The sequence below is a fragment of the Megalopta genalis genome, chromosome 2, assembly GCF_051020955.1.
Source record: "Megalopta genalis isolate 19385.01 chromosome 2, iyMegGena1_principal, whole genome shotgun sequence".
Lineage (NCBI taxonomy): Eukaryota > Metazoa > Arthropoda > Insecta > Hymenoptera > Halictidae > Megalopta > Megalopta genalis.
The window spans coordinates 28,374,968-28,394,452 of NC_135014.1; the positions used below are offsets into that span (position 1 = coordinate 28,374,968).

Here is a 19,485-nt window from a genome sequence, read left to right on the forward strand (position 1 = left end):
AGATACCACTAGCCATCGGTCACATAATGAAAGATACCAATTAATCGTCAATGTCTCGGAACGAATGCCCATTCGTTGGCGCCGTGGAACGGTCAGATCGGAGCTGATAACAGTTACCTAACAATCGTCCCCACTTGCCGGTTCGCGGCTTGGCGGCAGTGTTCTCGTCGGCGGTGGAGAGTTTCCTCGAGTGCGAGGACTCGCCCTCCTTGCCGTCCTTGGCGTCCTTCCCGTCGCCCTTCTCGACGTCGGCGGTGTGCCTCTCCCTGCGGAACCTGGATCGAAAAAAAGTAGAGAGCGAGAAACGCTCGTGTTTAGTAATGCCGCGCGAGAATACCACCCTGTTCGGGGCTATTTACAATTTTACGGGGGTCAAAGAGGCCAGTTTCACTAGGCGATTCAATTAATAAGTAAAGGGGTATAATAATAAAATACATGGTGTACAAAGTCGGTGGAGAATAGGAGAAGATCGGATCAAATACTCTTTTTTTTTTCTTTTCTGTACCCCTGGTCGGGGGTTGTATATATTTATATATACATATATAGGGGTGAGGTGGTGCGGGCGGGAGGTGTGTTTCACTTTGTCTCTCTCTCGGGGCACATCCGTGAAACTTTCATCTCCAGCGATTGTTCCGTTCTCTCGGTTCTCGATCAGCGCGAGAGACAGAGAGGGAGAGAGTGAGAGAGAGAGAGAAGATCGTCGCTTTTTACGACGCACTCGTGTATCATCGACGACGAGTTTTTTTCTCTTTTCTTCTCTAAATTCGTTTGCGTATTTTTTTGTTTTTTTTTTGGTTTTGATCTTTTCTTTTCTTTTTTTTTCTTTCAGTCGGACGGGGTAAAGAAGAGATATGGTAATAGTATTTTGATGTATTCGCTTGGTGGCAAAAAGATATATATATATATATGAGTCAAGTTCGTTTCTACTTAGGCTAGAAAAAAGGGAGACAGCTCCAGCGGTGTGTTCACGAGCAACCTACTTTGGTGTGCCTACGGGATTCGAAAGACAAGTAGTCGCAGTGGTGATAAAAGATGCCGATAAAACATACGGGTAAGGGACGGGCCGCGCGTCGATCAGATTCTGGATCGTGACTGGACTCGATCCTTCCCGGCTCGCACGGTCTAGCCGGGATCTCTACTCGTTCGCTGGTCGGTCGTTTCACAGGATCGACCGACCTCGGCAACTCGAGGACAGCGTCGTAATTGCGCTCCCGGCTCGAACTTCGAATTATCGGCTGACTATGCCGGGACTCGAGCGGAATAACAAATCGCGGCGGACGGCTAAAAACCGGGCTGCCGGATTATCTCGCCACCGATACGCTGCGCGAAATTCTGACAAAAACAGAGCTCCAACCCTCCGTAGCGTAGAACGAAAAATAATTCATGTAACGTAAAACTAGCGAATGTCAACCTCTGGATCAACGACGAATTTCTAATTTCTAATTAAAAGTAAATTCGCGTACGGTGTTCGATCTGAATGTTAAGATGCAACATTTTCTTCGCGATAACAGAGAAACAGAACAAACATTAGAAGCGAAGTTACGGTAAGACACAATGATAAATCAGTATATGAGCCATTCATTTTGAAAGTGGCATAAGTCACTTTTTCAAAAAAATCGAGTTAATGGTAACACTAATTACAATTGAACGGTATCTTTTCACTTAAAAAAAAAGAATGACTTATGCCACTTTCAAAATAAACGGCTCATATGTGGCTTTAAGGTTATTTTAAAGCATTATTTAAAACGTTCACTTTTGTTCTGCTTCGCGGTACATATTGTACAAGAATAGGAAACAATATAACGAGATTAATCCTTGCATGTTTTTGCAAGACTGTGGATTTTGCACGTTTATAACAAAAATGTACAGTTTAGGTATAACGAGAAACCTTGACCAACGAGAGATCGCGCACGGCTGACGCTCCGCCCTCGCGACCACTGCCGCTGCGTCGTACGGCGGACACGCGCGTCATTGGCCGCAAGGGCGGAGCGCCGAACGCACTCGCTCTCCGATTGGCCCATGTTTTTCGTTAATAACTTGTAAACGAAGCCGCGGATTGCGTTTTCGCTAAGGAAAAAGTTGCTTCAAATCACCTCAGAAATCACGCCTTTCCGCGACTATATAATAAACATATAAAATATAAATATAGAAATAAATAAATATATATAAAAGGAGATAAATATAAATATAAAAAATATATAAATATATAAATATATAAAATAATATTGGACACCCTGCATAAATTCTTCAATATTCGCGAATTGAAAAATCAAGATTGAAATCGACTAAATAAAAGCTCAGAGTATCGACGAAACGTTCGCAAACGAAGCTCAAAATGGCGAAAGCAACGATTCGACAACGGTATACAAAACAATAACTAATAACGTAATTAGAAACGAAGTGATACGGAGTTATACGACTTGATACGAATTCCAAGCGATATTCGTTGATTAAATCGTTATATTAAATTCGTTGATACAATTCGTCGATAAACAAAAATCCTCCTCGGACCGGGTCGACGGTTTCTCGGCGTCCATCAGAACTTGCCGGAACGATTCTTGTTCGAGTCACGATCTCGTTCGATCGACGCGCGACGTCCGATGATACGGTGGTCACGGTGCCGCGAGCTGCCCGACGGACGTCCGGTTTAGCCGCGGGCCGACGATCTCCGACGATGGGAGCCGCGTTTCCTCTCTCCGCGAGGATCCTCGATACCACCTGCATATAATCGACGTCGAATTACTTCTAGGCGCTCTAAGTATCTATGTATCATGCACAAGAACCATGCGACACACGATCGAGGCACGCTGATCGGGTTCTCTTCGAGAACGGTATCCGTGTTTTCTGCGACTTTGTATCGGCTCGCGGCGGTCTGGCAGTCTTTCAAGCAGCTACACCCGCCACCGGTGGTATAGTATATAGATAATATGTATACGTCTCCTTGTGTGTCGGTGTGTCCGTGTATGTATATAGAAATATATATTTATATATATGTATATATACACATATATATACATATATATAAGTACAGGTGACAGAGAGGTAGAGATTGAGAGCAGAGTCAGATAGATGGATAGACAGATAGACAGATAGACAGATAGACAGATAGACAGATAGACAGATAGATAGACAGATAGACAGATAGATAGATAGATATATAGATATATAGATAGATAGATAGACAGATAGATAGATAGATAGATAGGTGGACGGATATCTAGAGGTAGACAGAAGAAAAGAGACAAGAGAGAAGGGAGAAGAGTAGAGAAGAGAGAAACTTGAATCCTAGAGTGTGTACGTCACATGCATTCGGCGTTGCATAAAATCGTAAAAGGATCGGATGCTCGAGGCGCAGCGAGGACTTCGCCACTTCTTTCGCTCCGCGGGACTGCGAGTTTCCAGTGAAATTTCCTCCGTTTCGCGAGCCGAGATCATCCCTGGTTCAACCCGTTGCTCCGCGATCCCTCATCCCTGGGATTACAAGATATCGAAAGCAAGTTCTCCCTAATTGACGCTCGGATTCTGCACGAAACGAGAGGAGGGAGATATAATTATTCGAGCCTTGCGCCGCGTTTTTACAATTGTCGACTAATCGGAAAATATAAAAATAAGCCGCGAGGCTTATTCAATTTAATCCCCTCCTCCGAAATTCTCCATTTTCGTGCACAATTTCAGCGTCAATTAGGGAGAATTTACTATATTCCGACGTTCGATTTGCAGCGCGCACGATCGCGTCGTCTTCAAACAAAATCCAAGATCCAAGCTACGCACAGAGTACGATAAAATTAGTAAAATAAAATTTAAAACAATGTAAATTGTTCAATCGGAAGAACCAACGAACGTCCACGTATCGTCTTCGAGTCGCTCGAATAGTCGCTAATCAAAGAAAGAAGCAAAATTTCGTTTCGTCGCGAGGCAATTTTCGACGATAATTTTCATTTCGCAGAATCGATCAGCCCTCGAAATATCTTTAACAAAATATCTCTGTTCTACGAGAAGATATCCCGACGATGAGATCTCGACGGAAATCCGGGCTCGCGAGAGGCAACGGATTAAGCCGACAATCATGTCGGCCGCATGATTAAGAACGCCGGGCGAAAGAGTTACGGAGCCCTTGGGTCCGCACTATACAACCCTGGTATCCACTAAAAACGTATATATATACATACAACGTCTCTATGCATACGTATATATACACATATATATACTATATTATATTATATTATATTATATTACGATATGTATATATATATATATTATATTATATTTATATGGTGGGAGAAAGATGCGCATAACCCTCTAAAGCCGTATATCTTACAGCACTCTAGCATTCGTCAGAACTGCAGTGATCGCCAGAAAATTGGCAAACATCGTATTTATATGGCGTCGGGGGTGGTGGTGGTGGTGGTGGTGATGGTGGTGATGGTAGTGGTGGTGGTGGTGGTGGTAGTGGTGGTAGTGGTGGTGGTGGTGGTGGTGGTGGTGTGTACACGCATCTCCCGAGGGATGCGACACCTGGCCGAATCGAGCGCTCCCGGGTCGCACCTGAGAGATAACAGGAGGATACCGGGGATACGGGTGCGGGGCGAGCAGTTTTACGACGCCGTTTCTGCTGCCTGGGCCGTCTACGTCATCTACGGAACAAAACGGAAGCTGCGGGAGACTGTATCTCTGGCCTGCGGCTGCCGTAATCGCCGTTGATTTTCTTGCGGGACGGGTTACGGGGGGGGGGGACGAGAACGTACACTCGCGCGAGAGGCCACGACCATCCGCGAGGAACGTCCTCGGAACGTCCTCGAAACGTCCTCGGTACGTCTTTCCGACGAAATCGACAGAACGTCCTCGAAACGTCCTCAGAACGTCCTCGGAACGTCCTTCTGACGAAATCGACAGAACGTCCTCGAAACGTCCTCGGAACGTTCTCGAAACGTCCACGGGGCGTCCTCGGAACGTCCTCGGAACGTCCTCGAAACGTCCTCGGAACGTCCTCGGAACGTCTTTTTGACGAAATCGACAGAACGTCCTCGAAACGTCCTCGGAACGTCCTCGAAACGTCCTCGAAACGTCCTTGGAACGTCCTCGAAACGTCCTCGAAACGTCCTCGGAACGTCCTTCCAACGAAATCGACAGAACGTCCTCGGAACGTCCTCGAAACGTCGAAGATAGATCGATCAATTCCGCGAGAAAAGGCCTGCGAGATCGGTGCACCTCTCGCGCCGGGGTGAGAGAAACAGTGGGACCGTTTCGCGCGAACGATTATAATCGCTGTAATTACAGGGTCGAGCGACTACGAACGATTACGTTAGCTTAGAAAAGTTTCTACCGCTTTCTTTCAACCCCCGAGCGTCGGGGGGCAGTCTCCGATCAACGAACGCCGCGGCCGCTCGAGGGTTGAATCGTTCTCTAGCACACCTGGCGAAAAGTATTCGGATTAGCGTTACGGACGACCCGATCGGCAGCAATTCAAACTTTCGAAACAGAAAGATAAAGAAAGAGGTTGCGGCGTCCCGCCGGGTCTCCGGTGTTCCCGCGCGATGGGAGACAGACAGGGCGTTCCGGTTTTCTCTCGATCATCTCGATTCTCTCTCGATAGGATTAAGACAGATAAGACGAGCGTCGACGAGCGTTCGTCGGGCTTCTTTTTCATGTTTCTTTTTTTTTTCTTTTGTTTTTCTTTGCTTTTTTTCTTTTCTTTTCGCGGGCGTCTATGCATACCAAGAACGTCTTACGTGCACGGTTATCTAAGAATAGCCGAGCCTCGATTCGACCAGGCGGGTGTGTCTCGTGGACGTGCTGTGAAAATAGAATAAATCTGTATGTATATACATATGTATACATATGTACATATATATACGTGCAGCACCGTTGTACATATACATATATACATACGTGTATTGTATATATATGTATATATATATTTGTATCTATATAGAACTCGGTTGTCTGTTTGAAAGCGTGTGTACAGCGATTGCACATCCGTGATACCCTTTTTTCCGGTAAAGAAAACGAGCGTCTCGATCATCGCTCGAGAACGTTAGAACGGGCGTCTTTCGAGCGCCGAACTCGTCAAGAGAGAGAATTAGCGCGCGCTCGCAGAGAGCGCGCCGAGGAGTTGTTCTTCGGGCAATGCGAGAGAGAGAAAAAAAAAAGAAGAAGAAAACGCGGCGAAAAAAAACAGTTAGCGTGACGGCAGCTCGTCGCTCGTTAAATATGTACCCGCGGCGCGGTTCTCTTGTGCCCGCGAAAATCATGAATGTATTTCTTGTAGCTGTGTCCCCGGGAATGTCTCTCTCCGGACGGTCAAAAACAATGAAAAATTGATGCCGCGCGTCGGACGTGGTACCGTGTCTAGCGCGTGGTCGCGTGTACAATATCCCATCCGTGTAACGTATACATATAGAGATGTATATACGGGTGTCCGTGGCAGCGCGGAGAAAACGTCGCGAGTCGCGTCGTGCGCTTTCGAAATTGTCCGCCGATTAAATTCCTCGAACGTTCCTTGTCTCTGTCCGCGGCGGACCGTCGCGTCGCTCTCCGTCCGAGATGAAAATTCTCCGCGAGAATCGCGTGATACTGGAACAATGTACGCGTGTGTTTCCTTCTCTTTTTTCTTTTTTTTTTCAAAAATTGGAGACGCTAAATAAGAACAAATAAATAATAATAATAATAACGATAATAATCTTTTCAAGGCTGCGCAAGGCAAACGTAACGATAACGCTTGTCAAAAATCAGGACAAATGTCTTATTGTTACTTTTATAAATTGATATGAAGCAGCTGTTTTTTTGCGCTCTGTAAATCTAGTGTGAAACAAATCCAGTCTTGACGTTGCTATAAAATACATTAGACGCGTTTAGGTGTTACGTGCATCTAGGCGTTAAGCGGCAATAAAATTGGCAAAAAGTGGAACCAAATTCGGTCTCATTGTTCTTGTAAAACAACGCGCGAAATTCTTCGAACGATTTTACCGAATTTTTCCTTCGATCTACTCGTTTTTGTCACGCTCGCATCAAGATCCGGGGTTTACTCGTTACACAGCGACGTTCACAGCGGTTTTATTCCGACTTGGTCTTTTCCACGTGTTCCGAGTAATTATCTTGATTGAAATCGAGCGCATACGAAATCGTTCGTTACAGCGGCACGCGTCGTTTTCTCCCAGCAGCCACGTATACGTATATGTACGTATACATATATAAACATTTATATCCAGCGATATATTCATAGACATGTATATATATGTATATATGTACACACATATACAATATACATATATGTATAGCGATAGAAAAGTCACAGTTGAGAGTGTATAATAATAACAATAATAATAATAATAATAACCATAATAATAACAATAATAATAATAATATAATACAATAATAATAACGATGGTAAATATAATCGTAATGAGAAGAAGAAGAAGAATAATAATAGAATCGAATCAATTGAATAGCAATAATTTAATCGAGAGTACGTAATTCGAGAGAGAGAGAGCGTTCTCTTTCATTTATCTTTCCTTTTCTTATTCGATGCTTTTCATTTTTTTCTGTCTGTCTTTCTTTCTTTCTTTCTTTCCTTATTTCCATTCGAACGTTTTGCAAGGTTTTTTTATTTTTTATCATAAAGAGAAATTGGTACGTAAGAAGTAGCAAAGATGGCAATAAAAAAGAATGAAGAAGATAAATAAATACGTAAGAAATGAAATTGCCTAAAACTGGGCCAGGGCGGCAGGACGTTCACGGTGAGCTCCTCGTCGGAATCCTGCTGGGACCGTCCGTTTGCGGCCCTGGTCACGCCAATCTGGGCTTCCCCGTCGGTCTTGAACCTTTTCGGACAACAGGCCAGCCAAGCAACGATCAACAATCAACAACAATTTACCACAGAGAGATACGGATTGGAATAGTAGTAGTAGAAGTAGTAGTAATAGTAGTAGTAGTAGTAGTAGAAGTAAGTAGTAGTAGTAGTAGTAGTAGTAGTAGTAGTAGTAGTAGTAGTAGTAGTAGTAGTAGTAGTAGTAGTAGTAGTAGAGTAGTAAGTAGTATTAGTAATAGTAGTAGTAGTAAGTAGTAGTAGTAATAGTAGTAGTAGTAGTAGTAGTAGTAGTAGTAGTAGTAGTAGTAGTAGTAGTAGTAGTAGTAGTAGTAGTAAGTAGTAGTAGTAATAGTAGTAGTAAGTAGTAATAGTAGTAGTAGTAAGTAGTAGTATTAAGTAGTAGTAGTAGTAATAGTAGTAATAGTAAGTAGTAGTAGTAGTAATAGTAGTAATACTAGTAATAGTAGTAGAGTAGTAGTGGTAGTAGTAGTAGTAATAGTAAACGTGAATCGCCCGCAGACGACACACAGCTCTGCTTTCTTTAACGCGTCGTCGTTTTGATTGGGCTCCCTTGATTACAGCACGCACTCACACGCTCGCACGCTTCCATCGACACACACGCTCTCTCCCTTTCTCGCAGACGCTCTTGCTCCCGTGAGTTCCGTATAAATGTTCTCGTCAACGAATCCTCGTTGGTCGTTGGTGTTAGTTAATCTCTTAGAAACGTTTTTTCTTTTTTAGTCGGTCCGCCTAGCCGAACAATCGATAAGAACGCACGCGCGTTCCCCGCTGTTTCGAGCCAGCCGGGGAACCTTATGCCCCCGCCGGGGACATAAGTCCCGATTACGCCAGGACTTAGGGATGAGAAACGTCCCGTCCTGAGACAAGCCTCGCTTTTTCGAGCGTGAACATCGATCGAACGACAGCACGAGGAACGCACGCGCTTTTCGAGCAAAATTCAAGCGTCCGGGACACGCTTCGTTCGCGGCCCCTCGTCTCGATTCGCTCTTCTATCTTCCGCCCCGAATCCTGCGAACCCTTTCGTCCTCCAACTTGGTTCGAGGGAAGGCTCCGATCGATTCCGACACGCAACAGGCATCGATTAAACCCTATTATCCTGCGATCGGCGAGAAAGAGCTCTCTTCCTGGCGGCAACGCGTTGTCTCGTTCGCACTGTTGCAGGAAATTCTCCTCAATTTGCACCGAGATTGCGCGGAAAAATGGACCATTTGGGGAGAGCAGACACGATTTAATCGAACCTAGCGGCTCGTTTTTATAATCGTTGACTATAAAAGGCTCGGACGATCGCATCTCCTCTTTCCAAATTGTCCATTTTTCTGCATTGAACGCGAATTAGGGAGAACCTGCTGCATTTAGTCTCGAATCGGAGAGCTTTCCAGCTCGTCCGAGCAGCTCCCCGCAGAGCAACCCTTCGAGGACGAATGCGAACGTCCAACGACGATGCCGAGAACCGCGTATCTTGTTCCAGCGTAATTCTCCGCGCGTAGTCCTCGGCCGCGAAGGGTTGAAACAGCGGGCGTCGTTCGAACAAGCTACCGAAGCGTCCGGTTCTTCTCGCAATCAAAATTGCCGAAGGTTTCTCACAGCTGGAACCGCTATGGATTCTATCTCGTCGCAGCTTGAACGATCGTCCCGCGGCAGCGATCATCGAGTTATGGTCGCCGAGTGAACGAGAGGACGAGGGACCGTCGAGCGAGGCGGCGGCGAACAGCGCGTCCCGCGCGGAATGGACTCGCGTTGTTTTTTTTTCGAGTTATCCATTCGAGCTCAATGGCAACAAATCTGTCCCTACCTCGAGAAAATTTTGCGCACCAGGTGATCCTGCGCTTGATCCATCTGCGGCTCGTTTTTCCTCCGCTCGGCCAGCTCTTTTTCGCGCCGGACGTCGGCCACTTTCCGGAATATCAGCTGCACACAAATATAGCAATCGTTTGGCCGGTTCTGTGTGAACGTTGAATCGACGGTGTCGGGAGGTATTTTCGGCCGTTTTAGACGATGGACACTGATCGAACCTCGGTTATCCGAACTACTAGAGGACAAAGTGACGGTGACACGGTGAACGAGTACGATGTTCCCCGTACGACGAATCGCGCGGGTTATTATTATCGCCGAAAAACTGTTGTTCGGATAAATCGAGATTCTACCGTGTCCGCGGGAAATTGAACTGTTGAATGGAGCCGACGTTGTTGGTAATGTGGCTGCATAATGGATGGGGATGCATGGACGATGATCTCGAACAGAAAATCGATGCGAACGTATTTCCCGGCGTGTCGTCCTGATAACGTGAAATCGTCGGGTAATGTTAAATTTCGCCTGGAAAATATTTCGTCGGCGCGTCTCTCTCTCGCGGCGTTTCGTAATTAAACCGCACGGACAGAATGTTCTCGGGGCCCGGTTCGTTTCGTCGGTTAAACAAATATTTAAGCGGGATCGCAATTGTATCGGACGGCCGCGGATTATTTATGGTTCCCGGAATAATTATTTCTGCTCCCGGGAATCTCCATTGCTATTATTAATGTTCCGCAACGCGCGGGACCCTCCTCTATCGGTTTTCCGCCCCTTACTATGTAGGTGACGATTATTCGGTTAATTATTCAGTATTAATGATTATAATATGGCCCGTGAGCGCGGCCGCGGGCCGCATTGTACCGTTCGAAATTAGATTTACAATAACACGAGCCAATTCGCGTTGTCGAACTCGGTATTTCCTCCCCCCGCCGGCGAAAATCGTGCTAAATATAAAATACCACGCGATGCGGTAATCCAACAATATGGCCGACATTGTCTAAAATAAAAAGTCGATGCTCGTTTCACCGACGTTCTTCGTACATTTTATATAATTGAATCAGATATATATTTTTTTTTTGTTTTGTTTAAATACCTTTCGTAGACCGGCTTGGTTCATAGAATTTCGGTCGTCGAGAGTCTCGCTTACGATTTGTTAATTGCACGAAAATCGATGGGCGAGAACCTGTACGCATAGGCGGCAGCCCCTGATTTGATTTATGCGAACCTCATTTTAGGGAATTCAAAATGTCCGCGAAAAGTCCGCGTTGCAACACGGCCTCGAGGCTGGCTGTTTAAAACGGTCCTCGTTCCGGTCTCCGCGTGCGACGGCCCCGTCGGGATTCGGTCGAATTGATTTCGATAGGTTTCCCTGTTGTTTTGCCGGCGAAACAACGGTCCCGGCTATTGTTTTTCCGGATGAAAAGCCGCAAGACGAAAAGGGACGAGGCGGTTTCGCACGCCCACATTCGGCCACGACGCATGCGCCGTGGCGGGAGTCGATAGGCGCACAAGTAGCAGACGAATACCGCCCGTAGCTCGAACTAACCTTAAAATATTTTATTTATCTGCTGGGGAACGGCAAAGGTCGCGGACCGTTCCGTCGACGAGTTCCGTTTCGGAACTTCGTCTCGGATGCATCGAACCTGACTCGGAGGAAAGGTGTGCAGCCTCGGGCGTACTTTCGCCATTCGATCTTAATTACCACGGTGAAACCGCGATAAGGTGTGTGAGATCTCTGTGCAACGGTGTATCTTCCTCGTCGGGACGAACGGAGATTATAATTCGATCTAACGACGGAAACGGCGACATCTCTTCGGTTTCGTGTCACGCGTACGATCGACGTAACGCGAATGCCAATAAGGAGAAAGTGAGATGCGTCGGTCAAGTAGAATAGGTGTTCTCTAATCAGACGGGACTATCACCGACGCGACGTTTGTAGCAGTGAACGCGTAGTTCGTCGACCGTATCTCGTTGTAACCTTCTCCAATTGTTCCAGATGGGTCACGCATGGAGCCGCACATCCTCCACCGCGAATATACTATCCTCGGACGAGCTGACATTGGTAGAAAATCTGTTCAAGTCGATGTTCCGTAGCTCTGGCTCCATAAAACGCGAGGACATATTCAAGCACTGGTCTATCCACCTAGACGACACGTTGTTGCAGTTCGTGGTGCGATTTCTCTGCTACGAGCCAGGCAAGAAGGCCTCCGCCATCAACGGAGAGAACTTTGGCCGTCTCTATGTGTTCGCCGTCAGAGGCAATCCGGAGGAGAGGACCAGCTTAGTTTTCAACGGATTCTCCGAAGAGGAGCAGAGGCAAGAGATACCCACCGAGACTTTTCTACAGTACGTTCAAGCCACGATTAATTCCTACCTGAGACTACAGAAGAACTCCGGCAACGCTCATTACATGAGCTGGAGCAGCATCGGTTGCACGGTGAACACCAGGAGGATAGGAATGCGTTCTAGAACTCTGTGCGAAGACATTGTTAAACTTGGCGACACCCTGACCATCGAACAGATAGAGAACTGGTTCGTCACGGCTGCCACGTTCAAGATTATCCAATCGCACGTCTTCCAGTGCCTTTTCCTAGTGTCTCAGAAGAAAGGAGACAAGAGCACCAGCGGCAGGATAAACGACTTGAATCTGCTGCCTGTCTGCAAGGGTCTGGAGAACATACCCCACTTTCCCAGCATTCTGGGGCTCGGCGACGTTCTGTTCTTGAATCTAAGCTTGCCCCACGATCTTCGTAACGAATGGAGATTCTTGTTTTCCAGCCAGGTGCACGGCGAGTCGTTCTCGACCATGCTGGGGAGAATCACCATGCAAGGCGCCACGATCATCATCCTCCAAGATACGGATAACCACGTGTTCGGCGGCTTCGCCTCGGACAGTTGGGCGGTCGGGCCGAATTTCATAGGGAACCAAACCTCGTTTCTATTCAAACTCGAGCCGGACATACTGACGTTCTCGTCGACGGGTTACAACAAGCACTACCAGTATTTGAACCTCTACCAGCAGACCATGCTCAACGGTCTGCTGATGGGAGGGCAGTTCAACTATCCCGGATTGTGGCTGGACTGCGAATACGGGACCGGGAAGTCGAGCCAGACCTGCACCACCTTCCAGAACTACGTGCAGCTCAGTGGCAAGGAGACCTTCAAGATCAAGCACTGTGAAGTGTGGGGTGTGGGCCCGATGCCGGAGGTCGAGGAGAACGTGCGAGACTCTACGTCGGTCCTGGACAAGGACAACACCTCGAAAGCGATACTGGAAATGTCCGGGCGCACAATGTACAGCGACATTGTGAAAGAGACGAAAGAGTGATGATATGGGCGCACCGGTTCCGCGCCGACGTGTTACCGATTATTACACGAAATCTGTATCAGGCTACGTAAAATGTAAACCAGCTTCTTAGAACAGAGAGATATCATTGTAAAACCAATACGTAATCTGTATCCGCGGCGAGCGAGGAAATAAACGGCGGCCACCGAGGTCGTATGAATTCGTTAGTCGTTTAACGGGTCAATAATAAGCGTTCGTTTCCGTTCGCCGTTCGTTGCGTTTCAAGAAAATTCTACGCGTGTCTCTGTAACGGCCTGATATACATATACACATACATATATATAACATATCTCTCTCTCTCGCTGAAACCATTTGTCAACATCATTTTGTCCGCCGTGTGACTTATTTTCACTGAACGAGCCCACCGTGTCGCGGCTGTCGGGAAGAGCGAACGTGTTAAAACGAGTGTCGCCGTGTGTCTCTTTTGAATGCCTATTCTCTAGTGCCTGGGTGTGCGAGTCATGAGTCATTTAGCAAACGGACCGCTCGACGTTATCAGGAAATCATCGCGCGATAAACATCGGTTATACTATGTATATTGTTATATAAGACTGTGTAGTGCGTTGTGCGTGTTTTATTCCTATGTGACGACGACGACGAATCGACAGAAACCAAAGAAAGAACACCGCACTCTGTTGTTCCAAACTTTTTGGGGTTTAATAAATCACTGGGAACCTCGGCGACGGTCTACTTTATTAGCCGCGACCCTGAGAAAACCGGACCCGAACGAATCTCTTCGCTTAGCTATCCCCGCTTCCTGTTCACGTTCACGCGACATTCTGTTCAGCCTTGAAACGAATTCGGTTACCGAACGTTCCAAGATGAAGATGCATGTTATTCCCATGGTGACAAAGAATAATGGAGCATAATGCGGATGACTCTCTCACTCTAACGAACTGAAACCTTTATGAAAAAGGGGGGGAAGGTAGGAACCCTAAATAGTGATGACTCTGAGGCGTCACTATGTTTTCATTATCTTTGTTTACATTTTTAAAAATGTTAAAAGTGTTTCTAACAGTTCTAAAATCCCAATCCAACGGTCAAGAACGTCTCAAATAATTGTTCAAAAATTGTACAATGATCTCATCCATGATCCATCGAATCATTTAGATTAATATATATTATATAATATTCTTTTGAAATTATATTATCTAGCAGAATATAATCGAGCTTCTCCCAGACACAGTCCAGTCGTTGAAAATAAATGTAGTCTTATCAGTCTATTACTAGTCTTCTGGTCAAGAACGTCTCAAATAATTGTTCAAAAATTGTACAATGATCTCATCCATAATCCATCGAATCATTTAGATTAATATATCATATAATATTCTTTTGAAATTGTTATCTAGCAGAATATAATCGAGCTTCTCCCAGACACAGTCCAGTCGTTGAAAATAAATGTGGTCTTATCAGTCTATAAACTAGTCTTCTGGCAAAAATGAATAGTTAACATCTCAGACACCAACGAGGACTTTTTCATCCCCTCGTCTTCTAAAAATTTCAGTTCATCGTATCGATGAGGCGATCGCAGCCTAAAAAAAGATCGTCTAAAAGATGAAGATGTACACGGTGGCAGAGAATGTTCGAAGAATCGAACGACGAAGCACCTTCGGAGGAGAAAATATTACGGAAAGAGGGCGGGCCATAGCAGAGACGACTCACCCGATGGCTCAGGTTGTACGTGAGGACAAGGTTTCTGGCGAAGGAGTTGGCGAAGGCCTGATAAAAATCCAGGACCTCCAGCAGCCGGTCCCTCTTGATGGTGTGTAGGTCGCAGTAGGTGAGGGCGCGGACGTTCGCCGCGCTCTGTCCCACGGACGGGTTCGTCCAGAAACTGTCCCCGAACACGTCCCCCTTGCCGAGGATCGCGACCACCTCCTCGTCCTGGATCACCTCGAGGCTCCCGGTGATGATGAAGCAGAGCGAGTCGATCGACTCGCCGGTGTGATAGAGAAGGTCCCCGGGAGCGCTGTGCGACATCGTGAAGTGCATCGCCAGGGCGCGCAAGCAACCGTCGGAGGCCAGCCTGTTGCAACACAGAGGGACTAACTTGGAGGAATGAATCGACTTCCGGTCCGTGCTGCGATCATGGCAGCGGATTTCACGCATTCTATACGTGGTATAGAATTAGAATAAATAAATGATATAATTATAAGTTAAAATAATGAGAAATTTTATTTATCTTATAAAAACAGCATAAGAAAGCCTGGAAGGTACTGAAATAATTTGAAGAAAATTAAATTTAAAATTAAATTGCAGTTAGTCCTTTAAAAGAGATCCTCATTTGCTTTATTCGCTCATTAATGATTTTTCTATGTCCTTTCCTTATAAGTTAAAATAATTATAAATTTTATTGATTTTATAAAAATAGCACAAGAAAAAGCCTTGCGAAGGTTTGGAAGAATTTGAAGAAAATTAAATTGCAGTTAGTCCTTTCAAAGAGGTCCTCATTTGCTTTATTCGCTTATTAATGATTTTTCTATGTCCTTTCTGTTAACAATAGAAAAAGGATTCTTTGGAATTTCGTTTTCAATTAAATCTCGTTTAGAGGAGAACACGACACGAATAAGGTGAAGTAAAATAATTTAAACAAACGTTTTATTCTCTCGGAAGTTAATCAAATGATTTTCATCAGCTTTCAGAAGATCCTCGGGGACCTTGGTCCCTGGATGAGTCTCACCTGAACGCCGGGTGTTCGTTGAAGACTTTTCGATTCAAATGAACACAGATGTCGGCCTTCATGTCCTTGGGGCAGTAATTGAGCACTTTGTCGGTGTCTAGGCCCTTGGTCATCGCCCAGGTGCTCACGACGTAGTCCATCACGCGTTCGCTGAGCGCTTTCGGCACCTCGTGCAGCTTCATGAACTCCCTGACGTTGTTCAGCATGTCGTGGTACTTGGCGGTCGCGGATGTCATTTGTTGGATTATCGTGGTCACGTGACCGAAGATTGTGGCGTACAGCAGGGCTGCGGAGGAGCCGTGACAAATTATTCAGGGTGTTCGACCGCCGTTCGTCGAATGTGTTTCGGGGTCCGTTAGATCAACGGTGGCGAACCTGTGACCCGTTTGTCAGGTATTGACCCACGCAGGATTTTTAAATGATCCGCGAGCTGATTTTTATAGATTTACATTTTTTTTTATATATCATGAATACAATCGAACTATTAAAAAATAATAAAGTATAAAAATAAAGGTCGACGTCAAGAATTGATATAAATGGGGCAATACCATGAATTATGACACCATGCTCGCCATACACAGATGCAGTGATACGATAGAAAATCGTATAAATATATATATATTTAATGTCGAATTTATAAAAACAATATTTCCAAGCTAGCCATTGGCTAACTGATTTTCTATCGTATCACTGCGCCTGCGTATGACGAGCATGGTGCCATAAATGGTGTCATAATTCATGGTATCGCCCTATTTATATCAATTTCTTGACCTTTATTTTTTGCTCTTCGCTTGCAAACGTGAAAGTTGCAAAACAAAAAGGAAACGCAAACTTTTCAGAGGATTTTAAAAGTGGGAACCAAAAAGAGTAGTTCTTAACCACCCTCCCCACCCCCTTTCCAAGAGACGCCGCTGACTTAGCGACCTACGAGCTAGTATTAAAAATATGTATATTAATAATGAACAAAATTTTTGAGTTCGCCATCGCTGCGTTATGGTGCCATTGTGACTGGTCCAGGTACGAACGGTCCCCCGAAATATCTGACGCGTCTAGTCGAACACCCTGTGCTGCTGTTCCAGCTACACCGGTCGGTCGATCTTATGTTAGTCACGCTTTCGATTAGACGCAACGGCCGCACGAAGATCATACATTTCGTATCAGCGTCGGACGCGTGCTTCGCGTACGATCTATCAGATGGGACAGTGTGTGCGTGGAGAAGGTGAAATAACTTTCTGAAATGGCTCGAAATTGCACTAATGTGTGTAATTGTACACTGGCTACCTTTGAAAAGAGGGGACGACGAAGAAATTGCGAAATTGTAACATTTTAATAAGAGAACATTCGCCGGACAAAACGAAGAAACATGCGGGCAGTTTTTTTTAGATCGAGTAAAGAACAAGAATAATTTTGTCTCGACCATTATTGGCGACAATTTTTTGGACATTTTTACACGCAGACACTGAAACGAACCGCAACGCTATTTGCGTCGAGATCGCACCCCCAACGTTTGGAAATCGCTTACGAGAAAACAAAAGCGTTTAGGGTAAGTGTAGCTACAGTAATGTCTCCCTAATTGACGCTCAGATTGTCCACAAAAATGGACAATTTAGGGAAGAGGAGACACGATTACTCGTGCCTTGCAGCTCGTTTTTATAGTTATTGATAATCGGTAATTATAAAGAACGAGCCGCAAGGCTCGAATAATCGCGTCTGCTCTTCCCGAATTGTCTATCATAGTGCACAATTTGGGCGACAATTGGGGAGACATTAGTGTATTACCGCGGTCTCGAAGGCAAACTTTGACAGAGCAGTTTATAAAACCTTTTACGCCAATAAATTAACAACTCGAGCTACATCCATTATCCTTTAACCGGAACATTTACTTCCCTCGAAACATCGTATCTCTGCAAGCACAGATGTCATTAAAGAGCCTAATGCATAGAAACCGTACGCGCGCGCATATCGCCGCGGTTATGCACCCATTACCGCGAGCCGAGCGTATAAAAACGGCGGGACTCATTTTTAGAAGACTACACGCCGTAAAATGTTATATTTTATTGCTTCTATAAAACAGCGCAGTATTTGGGGCGTCCGCGGCAATAATAGCCACGCTTACCCTATTTTCCGTCGCGACGGTTAAAAAGGTCCGCCGGGAAATGCCGCGCGGTTCGAGACAGTTTCTCTCTGTCGTCATCGGCGACCGCCCGGTGTTCCTGGACAAGGGTGGTGGCCTGTTTCGCGAAAGTCGCGGGATAATCGAGCCCGATGATTCACCGAGGAGCGACTTACGCCGCGGAAATTAGGTCGGAACGCATACGTCGGACCTTCAAGGTCCTCGCGGCGCGTTAATCAATATTCTCGAGACTGTGCCAGGGTGAAGGGGGAGGAGGGAGGAGGGTGCGGGTGCACTATCGGCGCCCGACGCGCAAAATATATCCGCGTACCGGCGATGATCATCATGCAGATGGTGAAGATCTTCTCGTTGTCGGTCTCCGCGGCGACGTTCCCGAAGCCCACCGAGGTCATGCAGGTCATCGTGAAGTAGAGCGCGGTGACGTACATGGTCCTACGGGACGGACCCGCCACCAGCTCGGGCGCGGTGCTGGTATTGGTCCACAGGTAGCTGTACGGGGACTGGGTGACGTTCGCCAGCTTCCACAGCCAGGAGTACTGGACACCGTTGTCGGCGTCCGATCTTCCTATCGAGTACCTTCAACGCAACGACACAACGACACCTCAGCCGACAGGGACGGGTCCGTGATCGTGGATCGCCCACAGCTACGCGATACCAGACCGCTGGATCACTCGCGATCCAGACCGCTCCAACACAAGCACACACGGCATGCTTCCTCTAATCGCTATTCTCTGTCTTTGACCAGGGTGACTCGACGATCGGGTGTCCCCCGGAACGACCGAGGCACGGTGCCGGTCTCATGCACTTCATCCCCACTGCCGTAATTCGGGATTGCAATGATCGGAATTGTTTCTCGACATTTTTGAATATTTTTTTAGGAGAAAGAAAATGTGTACGCAGCTTTACGAAATTTAGAAAAGCATGTTCGAGGTACGGGGTTGAGAGTCTCATGTACTTCATCGCCTGCCGTGATTTGGGATTGCAATGATCGGAATTGTTTCTCGACATTTTTGAACATTTTTTTTAGGAGAAAGAAAATGTGTAAGCAGCTTTACAAAATTTAGAAAAGCATGTTCGAGGTACGGGGATACCACGTAGGCGCATGAAAAGCTTGTACTCCCGTTGAATGGACCTTTGAACACAGTTAAATTTTTGTTGTTGCTTCGAGAAAATTAACTCTTTGCAGTCGAAGCTATTTTAATTACAAAATATGTTTTCTGATCCGCGGTATTTCCATTTTATATGATTTATTGCAATTTATGAAGTTTAGCCTATTGGCAACTACAGTACTTTCAGTTCTTTAATTATAAATCAATTTAATATATAATGCAAAAACTAGTTGCATCATTGGTGGCGCCTCAGAGTCGCCGCTCGAGCAACATGGCCGCCACAGCGTGCTAAATTTCCTCGCCGAGACCCGAATAAACCGTCGGTTCATCGCGTACGATCGTCGAATCAGCCGGATACGTTTTGTGGTGGTCGAATCAACTTGTGACGATGCTCATATCGCTTATGCGTGGCTTGGCTAATTCCCTATCCGACGAGTTCTCCCGCTAATCGGGGGGACAGGGGACGAGCTAACTCGTCGCTACGTGTCTCTACAGGGTGTCCCAAAATTATCGTACGAGCGAGAAGCGAGGGATTCCCGAGGACGTTCGAAGCAACTTCTTCCTTTACAAAAATGTTCTCCGACGCATCGTTCGCGAGTT

At 46.0% G+C, this 19,485-nt stretch overlaps 2 protein-coding genes across 10 annotated transcripts in view; one reads left to right on the plus strand and one right to left on the minus strand.

Annotated features, from left to right (window-relative positions):
• Nucleotides 1-19,485, minus strand: part of eag (potassium voltage-gated channel protein ether a go-go) — a 124,230-nt gene that overhangs the window by 12,685 nt on the left and 92,060 nt on the right. For 6 of the 8 annotated variants that reach the window (XM_033486443.2, XM_033486444.2, XM_033486449.2 and 3 more), the window contains 6 exons: nt 18,087-18,352; nt 15,643-15,928; nt 14,625-14,988; nt 9,621-9,736; nt 7,704-7,820; nt 118-275 (listed from right to left, as the gene is read on the minus strand). In XM_033486443.2, the coding sequence (XP_033342334.2) occupies nt 118-275; nt 7,704-7,820; nt 9,621-9,736; nt 14,625-14,988; nt 15,643-15,928; nt 18,087-18,352 (1,307 nt within the window). The remainder of the gene's footprint in view (nt 1-117; nt 276-7,703; nt 7,821-9,620; nt 9,737-14,624; nt 14,989-15,642; nt 15,929-18,086; nt 18,353-19,485) is intronic. The other 2 variants (XM_033486446.2, XM_033486453.2) reach the window with 1 other exon arrangement.
• On the plus strand, nt 11,115-13,642 carry LOC117229737 (MTOR-associated protein MEAK7). 2 transcript variants are annotated; one of them, XM_033486455.2, is made up of 2 exons: nt 11,115-11,275; nt 11,613-13,642. In XM_033486455.2, the coding sequence occupies exon 2, from the start codon at nt 11,613-11,615 to the stop codon at nt 12,942-12,944; it is 1,332 nt and encodes a 443-aa protein (XP_033342346.1). In that variant the 5' UTR covers nt 11,115-11,275; the 3' UTR covers nt 12,945-13,642. The 2 variants fall into 2 exon arrangements, with proteins under 2 accessions (XP_033342346.1, XP_033342345.1); XM_033486454.2 differs by having other exon boundaries at nt 11,116-11,338.

What these genes read in the sequence shown, in the direction of transcription:
- LOC117229737 (XM_033486455.2), top strand. Translation starts at nt 11,613, where the DNA reads ATGGGTCACGCATGGAGCCGCACATCCTCCACCGCGAATATACTATCC.